The sequence below is a fragment of the Perognathus longimembris genome, chromosome 7 (assembly GCF_023159225.1).
Source record: "Perognathus longimembris pacificus isolate PPM17 chromosome 7, ASM2315922v1, whole genome shotgun sequence".
NCBI lineage: Eukaryota > Metazoa > Chordata > Mammalia > Rodentia > Heteromyidae > Perognathus > Perognathus longimembris.
In genome coordinates, this window is record NC_063167.1 from 62,447,456 (window position 1) to 62,467,871 (window position 20,416).

Genomic DNA, 20,416 nt, shown 5'->3' on the forward strand with positions numbered 1-20,416 from the left:
TCAGCTACCATTTTCTTCACAAATCTCATACCTGGTGCTTCTATTTTTGCTTAGATCCTATAGAGCTTATGAGTTTTGAAGGAAAGACCCCTGGCATTGTTTAAATTGTATTTAATCAAATGAACCATTTCTGAGATGTACCCTCAAAAACCTGGCATTTGTGGAAGCACTGGAAACCCTTGCCCCCTCTGAAGAGAACCTTCTGAGCTCTTTTGAAGAGCTAGGAAGCAAGATATGGGCAGAAGGGAAAATAGCTCTAAATGGGTGAAATCTCTGAGTCTTATTTCATTTGGGGGTTGGACAGGAGGAAATTCAGACCATAACTTACCTCCTCAAATACAGAATCTGTGTTCCTAGATTTCCCTTTTACCTCTGTCAAGACTAGTTCTGCAGTAGAAGAAAATCTTCACGATCTTTTCTTGTGTCTTGTGTCTAAGTACGTAGCTAAGCACAAAGTTGTCTTCTTAGCCACAGAGGTCATGATCTGGCTGTGCTTCCAAAGACACCTGTATCACCAGATCCGTTGGTGCACTAAATCTCACCATCAATGATTAATTCTCTTGGGTATTGGAACTTGCTGCTTTGTGAGTTTCCCTTGGATCATTTTTCAGCAATAAACAATTGGAACAGTCACTTTCTATTCACTGATGCTTTAATTTCGTTTTCCTTATCCTTATTTACCTCTCAAGCAATCCATCTTCACAGAGGGGAAAACCAGTGTTGAAGGAAACTCTGCAATTTTCCCAAGATCACAAACCCAAGTGTGCCTGTCTTCAAATGCCCACATCTATCCACTCTCTCAACTTGAAAGACTAACTCCATATCTCATTCTCTGGCAGACTGTAGGCTAATTTTCATTCAGGTAGAATTTTTTTTTCAATGTTTGCATTCGGATGCATTTTACATGGGTCATTAAAGCCATGTAAATTTGCTATTGGAGTATTTGCTATTGGAGCTATTGGAGTGGTTCAGTTTGCTCAGAGCTAGTTTTTTGTTTTTTAAGGAAATGAAAGAAGAAGAAAGCCTTTGGAATGGAAAAAATTACATCCCTGTCATCCTCCAGAGCAGCAGAGGGATAGGCTCCTAGGTGAGAGATGAGAAATGGCCAAACTTGCACAACTTCCAGTGATGGCCAGAACCAACTCTGTCACCCTTACCACACCACTGGTATTTTCATGGCTATTTTCTACATGAGCAAATGTTCCCTTAATTCCTACTTCTCTCATCAGTAGGGCACATATTAAGTTGTTTTTATAACTATGATTGCTTTGTTCTTGCTTATTTAAATTCTCCTGCCTGGAGGTTAGGGAAGAATTTATGTTCAACTCCTAAAAAAGCAATTTTTTTTCTCCTTGAGCAAGGTGAAGAAAATAATCAGAAAAAAAGAGAAAAGAATCAGGACTTCCAATTAGGTATCTCTACCCTACTGCATCCAAGCCTCAGTGGCTAGGGTAAAGGTCCTATGCGCTATGAGACCTTCAGCTCTAGGCAGTAGTGTGCTGAAAGCTTAAGGAGATATGTGTACAAAACCTATTGTATCCATTAAGTTTGATATACATTTTACTGATTTAAAGAAGAGGTGGAAATGGAGCTGTGGCCCGATAAGTAGAGGGCTAGCCTTGAGCAAAAGCAGCTCAGGGACAGCACACAGGTCCTGAGTTCAAGGCCTAGGACTGGCACCAGTAACTAAATAAATAAAAAAGAAATTTCTCTCCAGGAAACTTTATTTGTTCTCACTGAGTACTTCCACTGATTTTGTAGAGCTTGTGTATCGGAGACTCACTTCTCCTTGCACTGATAAATCTGTGTGTTCCATTATGGTTGATTTTTAGTTTACATCATTGAGTAAGACAAGGGAGACCATGAAGACAATTGTTGGAACTTCAGTTGTTTGGCAATGATAGAAGTGACCTTTTTTGATGAATTGGGTAATACTTTTTGAATACTGGAAGGATATTTCTTCATTCCTTTATCAAATGTAATGACTAAATACAGAATTCATTTTTAATTAAAAGAGTATGGAGTGTCACTATGTTGCTGAGGTGGGTTTCAAGTTCCTGGGCTCAACTGACCCTTTCCAGCTTTCTGCCTGAGAATACGGACGTGTACGACTATGCCTGCCTTAACACACTTACATTTAACCAGCATTATTCAGATTTTCTCCAATACTATGTCTAAACAACCAATGAAATAAGTCAAATCATGATTTGTAGCCTTTCTGATTCCTATGGAATCAATACTTCCTGCTGTGGTTCATTTTCTGCTACCAATGTGACATTACTGAATGCCGTGTTTGGAAGAGATGCACATTGTTAAATATTAGTGTTGAGCTGATACAGTAGAGGTCAATTACCTCAAGAGCATAACTAATAGAAGAACATAGGAATTTAATTAGGAAGAGCTGGGTTTTAAATATTTATTGCCTTTGTTTTCAATTTCATTTGTTTAATCATAAGTGTGTAATAGCTAATATTTTAATAATGGCAGTGTTTATTAGCTGGTTTTCAGGATTCTTCCAAATCTAACAATCAGCTTTAACTAGCTGGGAGGAGATGACACCAACAAACCAATACTTCATTCAAGATTATTTTTTAGTTTTACAAGACTTGATTTCTGGACTTCAGTAAGTTGGCCTGCATACAAAATGACTCTTTAAGTTGTCCTCTATCCATGATCAAAGACATAAACAGCTTTGGAACTTGGCATGGAGTTGTCTATAGACAGCAATTTGGGATAACCTTCAATGACTTTATGAAATACACTGATGGCATGGTATAAGGCATTATAAATGCTTGGAAGGGAGGGGGGTATATTGGGTTTTCTAAATAAATAGGAGCCCAGATTCACTGACACTTAGAAACATACAAGAAAAAAGATATGCACAAAAGATATGCACAACTACTTGGAAACTTAAAAGTCCAATTGTTTTATGGAGGAAAATCAAATGAGAATTCGTGGTCTACTTTCTTTAATTTGGCATCAGTTTAAATCCTTTCTTTGCTTTCTTTTTTTGCATTATCTTTCTTTCATTTCTAGCTGTCATTTTGCTATGCTTTATATATCTTTGTGAGCAATTTTCACGAAATAAGGTGAAGTAGGATTGTAAAATTTCAAACAGTTCTTTTGGATTTTTAAAATTCTAAAATTATTATAAAGCAAGCTCCTTTACAAAACAAGTCATCTTCCTCCATATGCTGACTCTGACTGCTCTCCTTTGTCTTTCTCTACAGGTAAGAGACATTAAAAGCCTGATTCCATCCTTCAGACTTTATTGTACATACTCAAATCCAAACTCGCTGATTGCGATGTTAACTAAAGAGCTCAAACATCCCAATTCCAAGGTCCCATCCCAAGATCTACTTCTCTCAAATGCTAAGCTCATTTCATTTTTTATGGTTACTTCATTTCTTGCTACTGAAAAACTTTCTTGTTGGCATGGACAGACTGATGTCCAGAAACCACTGCTGTCCCTAAATGCATCAGGGATGAGTAGTGCCTTTATCTGTGATTTTCTCAGAAATGAAAACTTCTGTGAAACCAAGTTGACAAATCTCACTCATACTTTAGTATGGTTTCTCAACCTTAGCACTATTGACAGTTTGGGCTGGGAAATTCTTTGCTGTGTGGGCTGTCCTGTTTATTGTAGAATATTTTGCTCCCTGGACTCTGTCTATTACATTCCAGTAGCATCCTCCACCCTTTTCCTCCTGGGTTGTGACAACCAAAAGTATCCCTACATGTTGCCAAATGTCCCCTCAGGGAGAAAATTGCCTCTGGCTGAAAACCAGTATTTTAGGAGAAAGCCATCAAATCTGTTCATATTATAGGAAAGAGCTGATACTTATGGGAAGTAGGAGCCAAAACAACTTAAAAAGGAAGAGAGTGAAATCAGACTTCCAAGTAAAGATACTAGTTACTCTATTCTTTGAATTAATAAGATAATTGCCAGGAAATAATGATGTTTAATAGCTATCACTCCATGTATTTTTTTACATGATATCAAAATTCTACAATCACATGACTATCCAGCCAGATTACTACAACGAAGTCATGGTTGATGAGGAAAGAAGCCATGGGGCCTGGTCTCATCCCCACTGTGCTTTTTAGTGTGGGGGCAGTTGCCTAGGTTGCCAACATTAAAAAAAAATTATTGTCAAAGTGATGTACAGAGGGGTTACAGTTTCATATGTAAGGCAGTGAGTACATTTCTTATCCAACGTGTTACCTCCTCCCTCATTTTTCTCCCACCTTCTTCCCTCCCTGCGCCATGAGTTGTGCAGTTCATTTACAGCATATAGTTTTGTAAGTATTGCTGTTGCATTGATTCGTCTTTTATCCTTTGCTGCTCCATTTGGATGTTCTCTTCCCTAGTTCTGATAAATGTATATACAACACCAGGGGGTTGTCAACATTTTAATCTGATATGTCTGAAATGAGAGGAGAAATCTTCATTTCTTCTTGGATATTGCCATTGTTAATATCACACAGTGAGTGTTGATAAGGTACTCTGAGCACCTGGGAAACTGATACCATGGTGTAGAAAGCCAATGATCATACTTCTGAGAAGGAGGCAGGAGTTTGAAAATTATCATGCTTGCTTCACTTTCTCAGAGGCTCAGAGCAGTTAAGAAACTCTGTAATTACCTTAAGTTTGCTCAAAGTTAGTGTGCTGAAAGGTTAGACTGGACCCTAGGTCTCAGATGTAGTCCAGGCTTTATCTATTTCTCTTGATTGTATAGACAGAGTTTAAGTGGCTAGATAGGCATGGGTTGCTCATCCCTTTACCACTCCTCAGTCCATGACTTGTGGAATGCCAAAACTCGGACTCTTTCTTCCTCAACACTACTCATACTTGTAGAACTCACTGTAGACACAGTTAATGTGCAAATGTTACCAAAAGAGATGAAGGTACTATATGGGAAATGTGATAAATACCTTTCATTCTGGAATTATCACCGCTAATCCTAGCTTTTCAAGAGTCAGAGAAGGAGGAAAGTCTGTGTGATTCTTATCTCCAATAAACCAGCAAAAATCTGGAAGTGGAGCTGTGGCTCAAGTGGCACAGTGCACAGTGGTAAAGTGCACATAGGCCTGAGTTCAAGCCCCAGTACAAGCTGACAAACCAAAGAAACAGAAATTTAAGGAAAATTAGCACTTTATAAGCCTTTGTATTTTAGTATTCCAGGGGAATTGTGATGGTTGATTTTCCTTCACACAAAAGCTATTTCTCTAAAGTGCCAGGAAGGGGTGACATTGGTCAAGAGGCATTGTATTCATAAATTGATATATTGAATTGAAACCTCTTTGTACAGCTTCTTGAAGACAATAAAAAGAATTATAAAAAAAATCAAGTGTCAATTATTTTAGAGTCCATAGAGTCCTAAATGGTTTTAGGCACTTTTTTTTTTTTTTTTTTTTTTTTTTTTTTTTTTAGCATTTTCCTTTAGGAAAATACTTCTTCCCCTGCCCTCAAATGCTAATATAGGAAGTGATATCTGGGGAATCATAGAGAGAGCTGACGTTTCTCACAGTGTGCTCTATGGATTATCTGCATCGGAATCATTGGGTGCTCCTCATGCTGCTGAACCATAAGTTTTGGGGTGCTGAACCCCAGGAATGTGGTATGCATTTTAAAGCTGTACTCTGTGCAATTCTTGGTCTCATTAAGTTTGAGAACCACTAATAAACCATGCATTGTCTTTATACTGAAAAGGTTTTTATTCTTGCTCTTGAAGATACGACTATTAATAGGTGATACATATTGCACTTATCATTTCCCAGGGTATAAATAAAAAAGAAAGGAATGATTAGAAAACAAAATGTTACAAAATGCCTTTCATTTTGATTCCAATTTTCTTTTAAAAAGTGTCTCTAGAATGGTGAGTCACTTCTGAGGAAGTCACTTTTTTTTTTTTTTTGGCCAGTCCTGGGGCTTGGACTCAGGGCCTGAGCACTGTCCCTGGCTTCTTTTTGCTCAAGGCTAGTAGCACTCTGCCACTTGAGCCACAGCGCCGCTTCTGGCCATTTTCTGCATATGTGGTGCTGGGGAATCGAACCTAGGGCCTCGTGTATCCGAGGCAGGCACTCTTGCCACTAGGCTATATCCCCAGCCCCATGAGGAAGTCACTTTGAACTTGATCCTACTTTGTTACTGCCAGTGGCTCACATCTGCAATCCTAGCTACAGCAGGAGGTTGAGACCTGAGGATTGCAGTTCAAAGCCAGCCTGGACAAGGAAGTCTGTGAAACTCTTATCTCCAATTAAATAATCAAAAAGCTGGAAGTAGAACTGTGGCTTAAGTGGTAGAATACTAGTCTTCAGCAAAAAAAAAAAAAAAAAAAAAAAAAAAAAAAAAAAAAGCTCAGGGCAAGCATGTAAGCCTTGAGTCAAGTCACAGGGCAGGACCTGCATTAAATAAAACAAAACAAAATAACACCCTGTCCCCTGGAAAATCTAGCCCCCAAAGCTATCTTTATATCTATACTTTATATCTATACTAACACTATATGATAGTGTTATAAGTAATAATAGGGACTCAACTTTGGCAATACAGTTATCTAGGGGTCATAACTGAGAAAATAGGGCTAGAAATAGTCTTACAGGTCAATTATCATTTTTTACTAGTAGTATAATTTTATCTTTAAGTAGTTGTGCAACAGGTTTCAATTCAACATGTTAATTTATGAATAAAATGCATTTGATCAATGTGACTTCTTTTTCTTTCCTTTTTTTTTTTTTTGTGTGTGTGTGTGTGTGTGTGTGTGTGTATGTGTCCATCATGGGGTTTAAATGTGGGGCCTGGGCGCTGTCCTTAAGCTTTTTTGCTCCAGGCTAGCAGCACTCTATCACTTTGAGCCATAGCACCACATCGGGACTTTCTGGTCTGGGATGGCTTTGAACTGTGATCCTCAGATCTCAGTCTCCTGAATAGCTAGGATTATGGGCTTGAGACACCAGCACCCAGCTTCAATGTCACTTCTTCAGAGGACAATTTTGAAAGACATAAATGAGAATAACTAATTTCTTAAGAGCAGGATAATACTACTGGAATAATTGTGCAGGAAAATTACAGCAAATTCACTTTTTAGCTTATTTCTCCTGCATGTCTATTTATAGGAATGGTCCAAATGCTAGTAATGTGTTTTCCCCAGGGACTGGAAGAAAATTCACAGTTAAAATGTCACTTCAAACTTAGTGTCAATGTCTTCCTGTATGCTGTTATAACCTTCAGCCAAGCAACAGGATACTCATCTACACCTAAGGTATTTAATACATGCGATTTCCACAGAGAAATGGTAACTCAAAACTCATGCATCCTCCTTCCTAACACAGTTCATAATCCCTTCAACACCAGTGGTACTGGTGTTGGCATGTGAGAGGATCACGGACGTCATGCTGTCTTATACAAGTCCACCTATGGGATGGGAATCAATCTAGATTTTTCTTTCTTTTTCCTCTTCAGTCTTTTGCCAAATCAGTTCAGACAATAAAAAAAAACATGAAGCTGCTAGAAATGGAAGATATGCAAATGTTATTAAAGTGATATTTTTTGGGGGGTGGGTTTTGAGTGTCACTAGATAAAGATCAAAAGAAAATAAATGGAAAAAAAGTAAAGGCCAGAGACTCCAAATTTGGACCAGTGCTGATCACGTTGCTGCCAATGGAAACTGATGTAGAAGCCAGCCCCTAGTATCTCACAAGCTTAGATACTGGCTGTCTGCCAGAGTGGCTGTCAGCTGGACAAGTCTGAGTATTACTCGCTTCCCCAAATGCTACTAATGTAGGGCAGTGAAATCCAACAATGTACTTCTGCCCACCAAGTTTGGATGATTTGTTCCTTATAAGAGATGGAGAAAATTGAGTTCGTGGTGACAGGGAGAGTCTGAACTCTTCCAAAAATTCCTTCACAGGCACCCCATTTTGGTGAACATTTCTGAGGTCATTTTGTTCATTATTGTTCCCCCTATGCCCAATGCAGTGCCTGGGGCACTGTAATTATGTCAATGTTGAGCTGATTCCTTTTTTCTCCTTCAAAGACCATCAGCCACAATGCTCCTTTTTGCTCCTCTAGCTGTTCTCACCCTCAGTTTCTGTCCTGCTTTTTTATTGTTCCTGGCTATTATTTTAGTCTAGACCTTCCTCTCATTTGTTTCCAAACTGCGCAATGACATCTAACCTTTCTTTTTTGGGTGTGGGGGAGGGGAGTGGGAGTATTGGGCCCAGAACCTTGGGCCTTTGTGTGCTTTTGCTTACAGCTGGGTGCCCTACTACTAGAACCATGTCTCTACTTTCAGCTTTTTGCTGGTTAATCCCTGCTAAGTCTCAGTTTTGTCTGCCCTGAGTTAGTTCTCCACCTGATTCTCAATTCCTGATTCTCCTGAGTAGCTAGGATTATATGCATGAGCCACCATGCATAGTTTTATTATTATGCTTAATTATTATTCATATGAAATCATTAGAGCACCATGCTTTTTTGAAAAAAGAACACACCACTTTCAAGATTTTACTTTTTTGCAAAAAAACACACAAACAAAAAAGCCTTTATACTTCTCCCAGCTTGTTGATAAGAAAACACTCATTTTTTTTTTTTTGCGGGGGGGGCAAGGTTTATGTTAGATTGTCACAACTGCTTTCATGGACTTTTCTCTGGACACAGACACACTATAATCACTGTCTCTGGTTATAAGCATATATTCTTCTAGGTTGTCCTGTCTATAATGACTACTTTTCCTTTGGTTGACCTGTGGTGTATGCTCAGTTAGCAGACTTTGACTCTGGCATCCTTGTGATCACTCCCTTCTTAGAACATTTATAACCTTTATTAGAATCCAACTTATTCATTAGGCTAATTAACTACCTAGTTAGCTTTTGTTACACTGTGGGACAGACAGTATTGATCTTTTTTTTTTTTTTTTTTTTTTGCGAGTCCTGGGGTTCACCCCTGGGCTTGGGTGCTGTCCTTGATCTCCTTTTTGGTCAAGGCTAGCACTCTACCACTTGAGCCAGTGCTCCTCTTCTAGCTTTTTTGGGGGTAAGTTTATTAGAGATAAAAGTTTCATGGACTTTCCTACACCTGGGCTGACTTTGAACTGTGATCCTCAGATCTCAGCCTCCTGAGTAGCTAGGATTACAGGAGCGAGCCACTGATACTGGCTCAATTACTTTGTAAATTGTGTCTTTATAGAAAAGACAGTAAGGAAAGATTAGAAACCTTTACCTTTATTACCTTTCTCAGATTTTCACATAAGAAATCGAAAAGGATCATCTTGTTAGATATTCAATTTAACAATTATATATGTAATTAAAGCTTCTTGAAGAAAATGAATTAGGTTGGAATCCCCAATGGTTTTTTTTTTTTAACCATCAAACAGGTTTAAAGATACTGTCAAGTACAAGTCTTCCATCATTCTTATCATTTTCACTGAAAGGAGAACTTCACAGCAGCCAAGAGTCTGCAGTAAAACTATTTGGAATAATCCTTTTCCTGAGTGCTTTATAATTTAATGGATGCTACTTTTTCCCAGGTAGATACACACTCGTATGTTTAAGACATGATTCTTCAACTGGCTATCATGAAATTTCCAGTGGAAAAAAATGATGTTCTCATTTCCTAGTGAGGCTGGTTCACCTCTTTTTTTGGGAGGGAGGGTCAGTCATGGTACATGAACTTGGGGCCTAAGTGCTGTCCTTGAGCTCTTTTTGCTCAAGGCTAGTGCTCTTCCACTTTGAGCCATACATAGATCCTCTTCTGGTTTTCTGGTGGTTAGTTGGAGATAAGAGTCTCAAGGCTGAGAACTGGGATCACAGTTCTGAATAGCCAGGATTACAATCATGAACCACCAGCGGTGGGCTGATTATTTTTAGAATTAAAATTTTCACTACTATAAGAATATTGTGCAGTCTACTTTTTTCATTTTTTCCTGGCATCAATCTTTGTACATCAAGGTCAAATCCTATTGCTAGGTTTTTCTACGTGTGAGTGTTGGGGACAGGAATATGGAAGCATTAGTCACATCTAAATTTCCTCTTCTCAGAAAGTGATAACATTAGTGCATTTTGGTTACTTGGAGTATTTATTAAAATTCCTTAGCATATCAAATGGATTAAATAAGCTTCCAAATTATTACCAAGTTGAGTATTATGTTTCAGCTTTACACAATGTTAAATTCTAGGCAGGAAATAAAAAGGATAAGTTTCTAGCTCTTTGTGCTTTAATTTGTTTAGTTTGGATATTTCCTCCACTTTCACTGCTGTGAATTAGGATATGCTGTTTTGTACCTATGTTATATGGGCGTTGTCTTCTTAGGGGCTCAGTCTAAGGGAGGTGGGCATCTCTGAAGGCAGTGTTCTCAACCGGGATTATGCTTAAGAGTCACCTGTGAAACCCAGGCTCTATACCATACTTGGAACACAAGCATTTTCTGAGAAAGGCCAAAGACAATGTCCTTTCATAAAATTCTTTAGGTATTTGAAGCCAGGGTTCTTACTAGGCACAATTAACTTGAGGTCACCTACAAACTTTCTTTTGTAATCCAGTGTCTTGAATTGCAAGGCTCCTTGTGAGACATTTTGCCTGATGGGCTATCCCTTGTAATATCTCATGCAGGTGGCTGAATAGTTGGTTTTGGGGTTTTTTTTTGTATGTTTAATGGACAGGATTGTAATGGGGCCCGAGGGGGGCGGGGAAGAATCCTCCATCCCTCCAAGAGTCCACCACTCAGAGACAGTCTCAAGTAAAAAGATGGATTTATTGGGGAAGTAAAAAGTATACTGACTGGCTAGGGTCAAGGTCCAGACTCGGGAGCTGAAACTGCTACCGTAAAAAGCAGGCTGGCTGGCCAGGGCCGCAGCTCAGACTGGGGAGCTGGGACCTCGCGCCCCGGGGCCACGCTCAGGGTAGGGTTATAAAGGCAAACACCACATGGTCAAGCCTGCCACATGCAGGTGGCCAATGAGGTTACAACACTTACAGAGCATGCCAGGTCACACGCAGGTGGCCAATGGAATTACAATCTGCCTCACAGCAACTCTTTGAACCAACCTATCATTTTAGTTAGACTTAGCGCATGGATTTGACGGGGTTCACATGATGCAGGCGGATATGCCTACTCATGCACAGGTTTATACTTGAATATTCCACTACTCAGGCGGTCAAGCAGTTTACACAGTCTTATCACAGCGAAGGGGAACTTCCCTGGATAGGGTAGGGGAGATCTTAGTGAAGATGGAGTCAGCTTCTGCTCTCTTTAACTAATCTGAGATGGAGTCAAATCTGACACCCCTCAACAGCCAATGATGGCGCTGGCCAGATCTGACCTCCATATTACAAGGATGAAGTACACATTAAACATTGGGTTTTTAATTTTTTTTCATTTTGTTCTTCTAACATTTTCTCGAAAACCCAAACAAAAAAAGAACGATGCATATTATTATTGCCTTTATCCTACTTGGCCAATTTTTCCTTCTTCCTGCCTTATGTCTAGTGCTTAAATTCAGCCTGAGCTGTTTTAGTCTCACAGTTTCAAATTATTTACTGCCTTATCATGCCAAACCATTTTGTTTTAGCCACCCAGCCCTGTTGGCATGTAGTTCTGGGAATGCCATCAAAAAAGCCAGCTGCTGCCAGGAAAAGCAGCATAAACAGTTGGTGTAAACTAGAGGCTATTTGATTTTATGTTTTAATTTTCTAATACCGGCCTGGTAGATTAAGAAAAATCATATTTTGTGGGTCTAAAGAAAGGCAACTGGGATAGACAACTAGACAATAAGACTCAACTAAACATGTAATAGGATTGTCAGCATGCTTTTCACAGAGGAGACCCAATGTGGAAAGTCTTGTGGTTCCACAGTTTAAAGCTTTGGGACAATAGCTAAATATGCAAAGTCTCTATTATTCTATTTCAATCACTCCTTCTTTTGGGTTTTGCTATTGCTGTTCTAGTGGTCATCTAAGGAAATTCCAGGCAATAAAAAAACTGCAAAATAAAAACATAAAAAGGGGGTTTCCACCTTCATTTTAAAATATGACTACCTATAAAATAACATGGACATTTTTGGACATAAAATCAAGGTTGAAGCTGAGTCAAAACAAGAGGAAATACTGTCTGAGTGATTTGTATTATATTGTTAGTCATTCAAAGAAAAACAAGCTATGTGCTATGCAATTTAAATGAACTGCAAAGCAGCTCTTGTTCTCATCCAAGGAATCTTAGAAATGTACTTAGTTATTTCAGGAAGTATGGATCAGAAACCTAAAAGACATTTCTATTGAAATGTGAGAATTTTAATTTAAAATTACAAGTCCATTAGGATTCCACTTACATATTTACATGAAAAATACGCAGAAAAATGAGATAGTGATCTCAGTTATCTCAGATCTTTTCAGCTTGAAAATAATTTATCGTTACACAAAAGAGCAGAATTTCTTTTTTTTTTTTTAGACAAAGGCTGAAATGGAGGTAGTGATTTTCCAGCCTCAGCCACCATGCTAGGTGAAGAACAGAATTACTAATAAAAGAGAGAAAGAAAAGCACTAAGCAAAATTATAGATGTCCAAATGAGAAAAACAACTGGTCTCTTACAGATTTAGGAAGTGAGAATGCTTCTTTTGCTGCCCGGCCAGCAGATGGTGCTGCTCTGTAGCTGGTTGAGCCTACAATCTAGGCTGTGTAGGCAACTTTCTCATTTGAAGTTTCGAGTTTTAGCTACCCTCTTGTCCTTCCTTCTTTTCTTCCTTCATTTCCCTCTCTTTGTTCTTCCTTGTTTCTTGTCTCCTTGCCCCACTTGGTAGAAGAAATGAATGCTACCAAGAGGATTGAGTTAAAAATCATGACTGAGAATTACTGTGAGTCCCTCCTGAGGGCAAATAATCATAATCTGACTTCTTGTGACAGATACTTGTAGTGAATTCACATCCTTGGAAAAAAAGATGATTGATTTTAAAATAGATATAAAAGAAAGATGTTACAAATTTAGTCTTTGTAATGTTGAAATGAGTTTTAAGCCCCAGTCCTAAAATCCTGGGGTTTCATACATCAGGTCTGGTAATTCATTCTTATATGCCAAATAAAGTGAAGGTCAGAGAATGGAGATTTTTTTTTCATGGCATAGGAAGCTATGAGAAGAGGTAAGCACTTCAGCCTATCTTTCACCATCTTCTGAGTATAGACATAAGCTTTAGGTGTAAGTCGACACAAGGTGAAAGGTATGCATATGTAGTCTTGGTCAATAGTGTGGCCTTGTTGGCCATTCTCTCTGTCCTTTTTTGGTAGGGGTTCCAGGGAAGGAGTTTATCTGTCAGGAAAGACAAGTCATAGCTCTACTCTTTCTTTCCTTAAGGACAGTCTTTGCCATGTCTCCTTGTAAACTCATTCTAGATCAGTGCTGTCCTTCCTGGATTCTGAGGTGATTGCAATAACACAGAGGAAAGAACATACATACTAAAATGGAGACAGTGGTACCAGGCTTTCCCCCACCTTTGTAAGAGGCAACCTAAAAGCGGCTTCTGTTGGGCGCTGTGAATTAACAAAAATCTCCCCCAACCTTGGATCTGAGCTATTCTGTGTTGCAATCATCTTGGGCTCCAGGAAGAAAGAGAAAGTTTGTTGATAAAACATCTTGTTTGGAAGTCAAACTGCTCCCTCAGATAGGTAAGGTCTTCTTATCATCATAAAGGAAACAGCCAAAAACTCAGGATATGAACAAACCTTGTTTTTGTTCTGTACCAGTAATAAAGTGATAACAAGGGCTGGGAATGTGGATTAGTGATAGAGTGTTTGCCTAGGATGTATGAAGCCCTAGGTTTGAGTCCTCAGTACCAAATAAACAGAAAAGCCTGGATGTGGTACTGTGGCTCAAGTGGTAGAGTGCTAGCCTTGAGCAAAAAGAAGCCAGGGATAATGCTCAGGCCCTGAGTCCCAAGCCCCAGGACAGGCAAAAAAAAAAAAAAAAAAAAAAAGATAACAATTCTCCAGAACTCCTCCTAGGACAGAGACTGAGTTGTCAACTGGAGCATACCTGTGACGCCATATTTGTTTTAACTATGTGTACCTTTCTCACTTTCTGCCCCCAACTCATCCTGTTAAACCTGAAACAAATGTCTGTGTCTCTAAAGATAGCTGAAGATGTGCTGAGTTGCTTGCTGTCTTCCTATACTGCCATGTAGTAAGTCTTCCTTCCCTGCCCTTTGCTGGGAAGGGAGTGACTAGACCAGGTTGGGACTCCTGGACTTTGAGCCTGAGGTCTAAAAACTCTGCTTCACTTTTAGTTAGTTTATGGGCTCAAGTAAAGAGTCAGTGCTTTTCAGCAAAAGTAGTTTTGTTATCTGCTATAATGAATTTCTTTTTTAAAAAGTTGATTAAAAATAAGCTACTCCATAGAAAAGAACTATGTCTAAAGTACTGTTTGTCGAAACAAATACCAGGAAGTAGAAACATGTTTTTTGGGGGAAAGTAAGAGGTTACATAGGAATGGAGGAGAAAGAGTGAGCCAACACAGTCATTATATTCAAAGTACATTATGTAAAAAATAAAAGATGTAACTTGAGGATAGGGATGGGAGAGGGAAAATAGGAGGAGAATGAGTGAAGGAGTGACATTGACCAAGAAGCATTGTACTCATAACCTGACTTATAGAATTGTAATCCCTTTGTACAACTACTTAATAATAACAATAAAATGACAACACATGGAGGATGAAACAGAGGAAAGGAAAGCCAAAGTATCTTCTAGTTAGAGGTTGGCTTCTTTTATTCATATTATGTTTGTGAGTAGCATTTCCAGCTATGCCAAAGTGAGTTCTTTGCTTAGTGAGACAGATGTTTCTTCCTGAGGGTATAAGTAGGTGGTAGATCTGGTGAGGTGTAAGAGTTAACTAATCCTATATTATCCCCTTTACAAGTGTACATGTGTGAAAGTGGCATAAAGGTAATGATGGAAAATGGAGGAAAACCACCCCTCAAAAACTATACAGAGGAAAGGTTGCTTTAAAGACTAATTTTTTTCCCCTGATCCTGAGGCTTGAACTCAGGACCTGGACACTGTCCCTGAGCTTCTTTTGCTCAAAGCTAGCATTCTACCACTTGAGCCACAGCACCACTTCCAACTTCTTTTTGTGGTACTGAGGAACTGAACCCAGGGCTTCATGCATGCCAGGCAAGCACTCTACCACTAAGGCACATTCCCAGCCTAAATGCTAATTCTAATTAAGCAATAGTATTTGCTTTTTGTTATCTGATATTAAATATTTTTGTTCAGATCAATCTAATTTCTGGTCCCTTGGCCATTATCAACATGCAACACAATGATAATATGTCCTTTTTTCCTTCTTTCTGTCAGTCTGTATCAATTGCCTTTTGAGCTTTAGTTTTTGTAATTGCTAAATTTGTCTAGGTGGAGATTTTCCTTTAAATAGACAATGATTATATTGTTAAATGTGATATAACCTAGAAATGTACAATGATTGTCTCTACAAGAACCCACCTCATTAAATAAGAATAGAATGCAACTCACTGCACAGTGTATCAAATACAATGTGACTGATTACCCAGAAACCCCTGGGGTCTCTGTATTATAAGACCATCTAAGAAATTGCTTTCAGACACCAAAGGAAGGAGTACTCAAAGGCTGTGACAGATGTAGGAAGTAATCAGGCTTTCAGAGTGTGGCACCAGAAGGTGTCATTCACCTCTGTTTACCTAATTTGTCCTGTAAGTAGATGGCTCAGTAGCCAGAAGCTTCTTTACGGGTCAAGGCTGAGACACTGATCGACCTTTACAAGGCGGGGGGGAGGGGGAGGTAGGGAAATATCTCAAATCAAATTTGTACCTTCCTGGAAACTAGATCTTAGATATCTGAAGGAAAAAAAATAAGAAGAGGAATAGTTGAAAGAGAGATAAGGGGGGGAAGGAACTCACCCAGAACTAATCTACAACCCATGATAAAATAATTAGAAAAGGTATTAGAAAAAGAATGGCTATGGACTGGAGTAAGTATTATAGTTTGAATCTGAAATGTCCCCTGCCCTGCTCAACTCAGATGTTAGGGGTTTATCCACTACCCTGTGGTGTTACTGGGAGGTGGAGAACCTGTAGATCAGGTGAACTGAAAGTTAAGTCATTGTAATTGGGGCTGGGGGAGACATACTCTTGAAAGAGATACAAGGTCTTTGGCCCTTCTTTTCTCTCTGCTTCTCCATCCCCATGACATAAGCAACTTTGCATTCTCCTCCATGGAATTCTGCCTTACCACAGGCCCAAAGCAACTTGGCCAAATGATCATAGATTGAAACCTTTGAAACCATAAGCCAACATAAGCCTTTCCTCTTTTTATTAAGTAATTAAAACTCAGGTATGTTTCCAGAGTAGCAGAAATCTAACACAGTGGGCAATCAAGGCAAGGAGTATCATGGCCAAAGAAATTGGATTCTGGAACCACAAATTTGTATTTAAATGTATGTTTCATCAGATCTCAGTATTTTTATCTGCAAAATGGGGAAAATAAAACCAGCAGTGATTTTGTTATTTGTAAATACTAAATAATGTGTTTCTTTCTTCCTGTTTACCTATATTAGTATTTATTTCTCCATGTTAGTAGGACTTAGCGCATTGTGTGTTTTTTTTTTTTTTGTTGTTGTTGTTGTTCCAGTTCTGTGGCTTGAACCCAAGGGCTGGGCACTGTCCCTGAGCTCCTTTTACTCCAGGCTAGTGCTCTATTACTTGAGCAACAGCTCCATTTCTGGCCTTTTTTTTTTTTTTTTTAGTTTATTGGAGATAAGAGTCTCATGGACTTTCCCGTCCTGGCTGACTTTAAACCATGGTCCTCAGATCTCAGTCTCTTGAGTAGCTAGGATTACAGACATGAGCAACTGGCTCCTGGCTCCTATTATTAACTTTATTGACAGTTCTAACACAGGAGCCAAGTATTCTCCAAGAAACAGCTCAGTTTACCTAAGTGTGAAATTTACACACCCACCTATTTCTGACCTGAGACCATTCCCTCAGGAAGATCCCCTTATTTTCTAGTTCAGTTTGTCCTCCTGTTCTCACTACAGAGTCGAAGGACATTTTTGATGTTAGGAACTTGGCATGTGGGCATTCACTAACTCCACAGGCCCATGGGTTAGGCAGCACATTCGCTGATGGAAAATATGATCTCCAAAGAATGCCTTTCTAGCCAGTGAGGATTATTTATAGCTTCTGACACAGAAGGTTTCCAGTAGCGAATGGACATCATTAGTACTAACCTGAATGAGGCCTAAAGGAAAGAGGTCTATAAAAGTCTTCATAGGACGTTCATAGGAGATGTGAACTCAGAACTCATCAACAAGAAAGGAGGGATGAATGGAGAAATGGAAGTCAGTTCCTAAGACAAAGCAGACTCGGAGTTTATCTTTTAGTTCTGTAGGTCACCATTGGTTTTCTGATTATAATGTCTTCCCTTTCAATTTTATTTATCTTTCTGGTCTAGTACCTCTGAGGAAATGCAGACCTTTCTGCTCAGAAGTCTGTGGGTATACAGACTCCTGCTTCGAAGAGATAATCTTCTCTTCCTGACTCTTAAATTCTGACTTATTTAATTTCACCCCCATCCAGAATTACACAAGGAAATCCTTTACTAGTCAGGCCAGTTTGATTATGTCTGAGTTTTAGTTTATATTACGTCTCCACCAGTAACACTTCCTCACTGACTGACTTCACTGTACTGAATGTCACCCATCCCTTAATCCTGACATCTAGCTTGTTTTCTCTGGGAGCCTTTTTTGGACGGTCAAGCCCTCAGAGAGCATCTCTGCCCTTTCCTCTGCACTTTAAATAACAGTAAAGGTCTATTTCATATACTGTTAATCAACCTTATTGTCTTATCTTTATTTGTTATGTTTTAGTTTTCCAGACTGTTTGAGTTAGGGTCCTGCTGTTATAGGAATTTTGTTGAATCAGGGACCAAGGTGTTTGAGTTGGGGACTTAATCTACTCAGAATGGTAGAAGGGGCTATATTCTACTTCATCCACTTAAATGGGCCCTTTTCTGCTGATTCACACAGAGGCATGGTATAATCCATCTTAACATTCTTTTTACTATAATCAGTTTCAGAAGTGTGCATACCAACTTGGCTGTCATGGCTAGACACTGCAGTTACTTCCTAAGGAGAAGTGAGATCTCCCTAGATGTCCTGGATGACACCATTCATCAAATGGTTTCCTCTAAGAGTTCATATTTTTTATACACAAAAGCTGACAGTTTTTCAGATGAAACAGAAAAAAATACGTATACTCTAAGGGAAACTAAGACAAAGCCACCATAATATAAATCAAATTCTCAGAGCTATTTCAGCAACAATGGTTAAAAGCCCTCGCAAAATATCAAAGATCCTGTTATGACCAAAATGTAAAAAGGAAACCCAGGAGAACCAGCTGAAGGAGTTGGGGATAATGCAGAAAGGCAATTCTCCTCGAGTAATGGTTGTTTCTCAGCCAAAGTGCACCAGGTTTAGCATTGAGGTAGAAGAGGAAAGACTCAAAGGGGCAACCAAAAAACTATATATGCTGACATATATAGATTGCTCTTTATGCTGGAAAGGAGTCTATATTCCATTCATGAACAAGTCATGCATGTTAATATGCAGGGCATTCCTACAGGCAGGGGTATGGTCTGAGACCACCACCATTTAGTCTAGCCTTCTGATTTGGGGGCAAGTCATTTAGTCTAGTTTTCTTATGAACAAACAGGAGATAATACGATGTCATCCATTTACTTATCCATTCATGGGGATTCACTCTGACTTAAACACAAAGGGGCATAAGAGTGATTGAGTAAGAGACACTGTCTTTGACCTTCTGGGACATTCAGATCACCTTCGTGGGTGGGAAGTGTCTCTGAAGGGAAAGCATTGTGGAAGACTTCTTCACCAAGACTCTGGGTCTCCATGTGCGACCTGGGAAAGTCAGTTTTTCTAGGCTTTCCCAGTCATATCTAAAAATCAAAAACATTGCCTGTCCCCCAATTGAAGTATTCCAAAGTGCGAGTGGAATTAAGCTTTTTAGGTGCTTCAGAATCACAGATTTCTAAAAGACTATCATGAAATAGTGTTGATAAGATGAAAGGATGAGAACATTATAAAGAGCTTTGCAACTAACTCCCTAAGAGAGAAAACACTACAAAGGAGCTCTATCTGGTGGCAAGTTTTTCTTTTTTTTTTTCAGCTCCAGAGTGCATAGTTGTGATGGGTTTGGTGTCTATTATTCTGAATCCTGTTTTTTTTTTTTTTTTTTTTTTAAGGGAATCTGGTGTGTGGATAAGAACGGTTTCCCAGTGAAGACCCCCTAGATTGAGGTGTTCCTGGTTCCTAGTGAATGCCAGGTCTTCACAGTGTACAGACCAGAGGCAGCCCAAGTGCTAGTGTCTTCTCTCCCCACCAGCCCAGCTTGCCGACCACCCCTGTGGCAGACAGCACGTGCTACAAGAGTTTTAAGTTTAGGAGCACAGTTCTTCTTGTACCTTGAGGGCCTTTTGTGCTGATTCACTAGACCCGATTGCAATCAGGTTAGGCCCAGCCATGCTGCAGAAACTCTTCAAATGCAAAGAATCAGCCACAGGAACAGTGGAGACCGCATAATCCTATACAGACAAATAGGAAAAAAAAAGTAGTTTGATATTACAGAGTAATTAAAAACCTGTCTGAACTGCCCTTACTTCTCCAAAGGCACCCAGACCCTAAATATCTGGAAGCAAAACTGCCACTCAGGTTTTTGTATTGCCAGCAGACTTACATACAGACTGCTTTTTGTTTGTTTTTGTTTTTGTGGTGGTCTTGGGGCTTGAACTCAGGGCCTAACTCAAGGCTAGTATTCTATCACTTGAGCCACAATTCTACTTCCCCATTAATTGGAGATAAGAGTCTCCTGGAATTTCCTGCCCAAACTGGCTTCATGGTTCCTGGCCAGCTTTCTAAGTAGCTTAAGATCACAGGCATAAGCCATGGGCACTTGGCTTGCACTCCTTTTTAATAAAATAGCGGAGTTTCTTCCTAAATGTGTGACAGCATTCCCAACTATCTATCTGGCCCAGGGAGTGGCTCCACTCTGAAGAGTGGTATTAATACTCTTGTGAACTGTGGCTCAGCCAGAGCCTTGTACTGTCACAGGAACAGTGGTGGTAGGTTTTTTTGTTTGTTTTGTTGTTGTTGCTGTTGTTTGTTTGCTTTAGTTCTATGCTTTCCCAAGTAGTCTGGTGAGCCAGTAAAAGCCAGGTTTGAGCTGGGTGCTGGTGGCTCATGTCTGTAATCCTAGCTATTCAGGAGGGTGAGATTTGAGGATTGCAGTTCAAAGCCAGCCTGGGCAGGAAAGTCCTAATGAGATTCTTATCTCCAATTAACCACCAGAAAACCAGAAGTGGAACTGTGGTTCAAAGTGGTAGAGTGC

The 20,416-nt window shown here is 39.4% G+C and overlaps 1 protein-coding gene across 1 annotated transcript in view; it reads right to left on the reverse strand.

Moving 5' to 3' along the window:
• Positions 1-20,416, reverse strand: part of Ddah1 (dimethylarginine dimethylaminohydrolase 1) — a 146,687-nt gene that overhangs the window by 13,866 nt on the left and 112,405 nt on the right. The window contains exon 4 of the mRNA XM_048351690.1: positions 19,494-19,613. Within this exon, the coding sequence (XP_048207647.1) occupies positions 19,494-19,613 (120 nt within the window). The remainder of the gene's footprint in view (positions 1-19,493; positions 19,614-20,416) is intronic.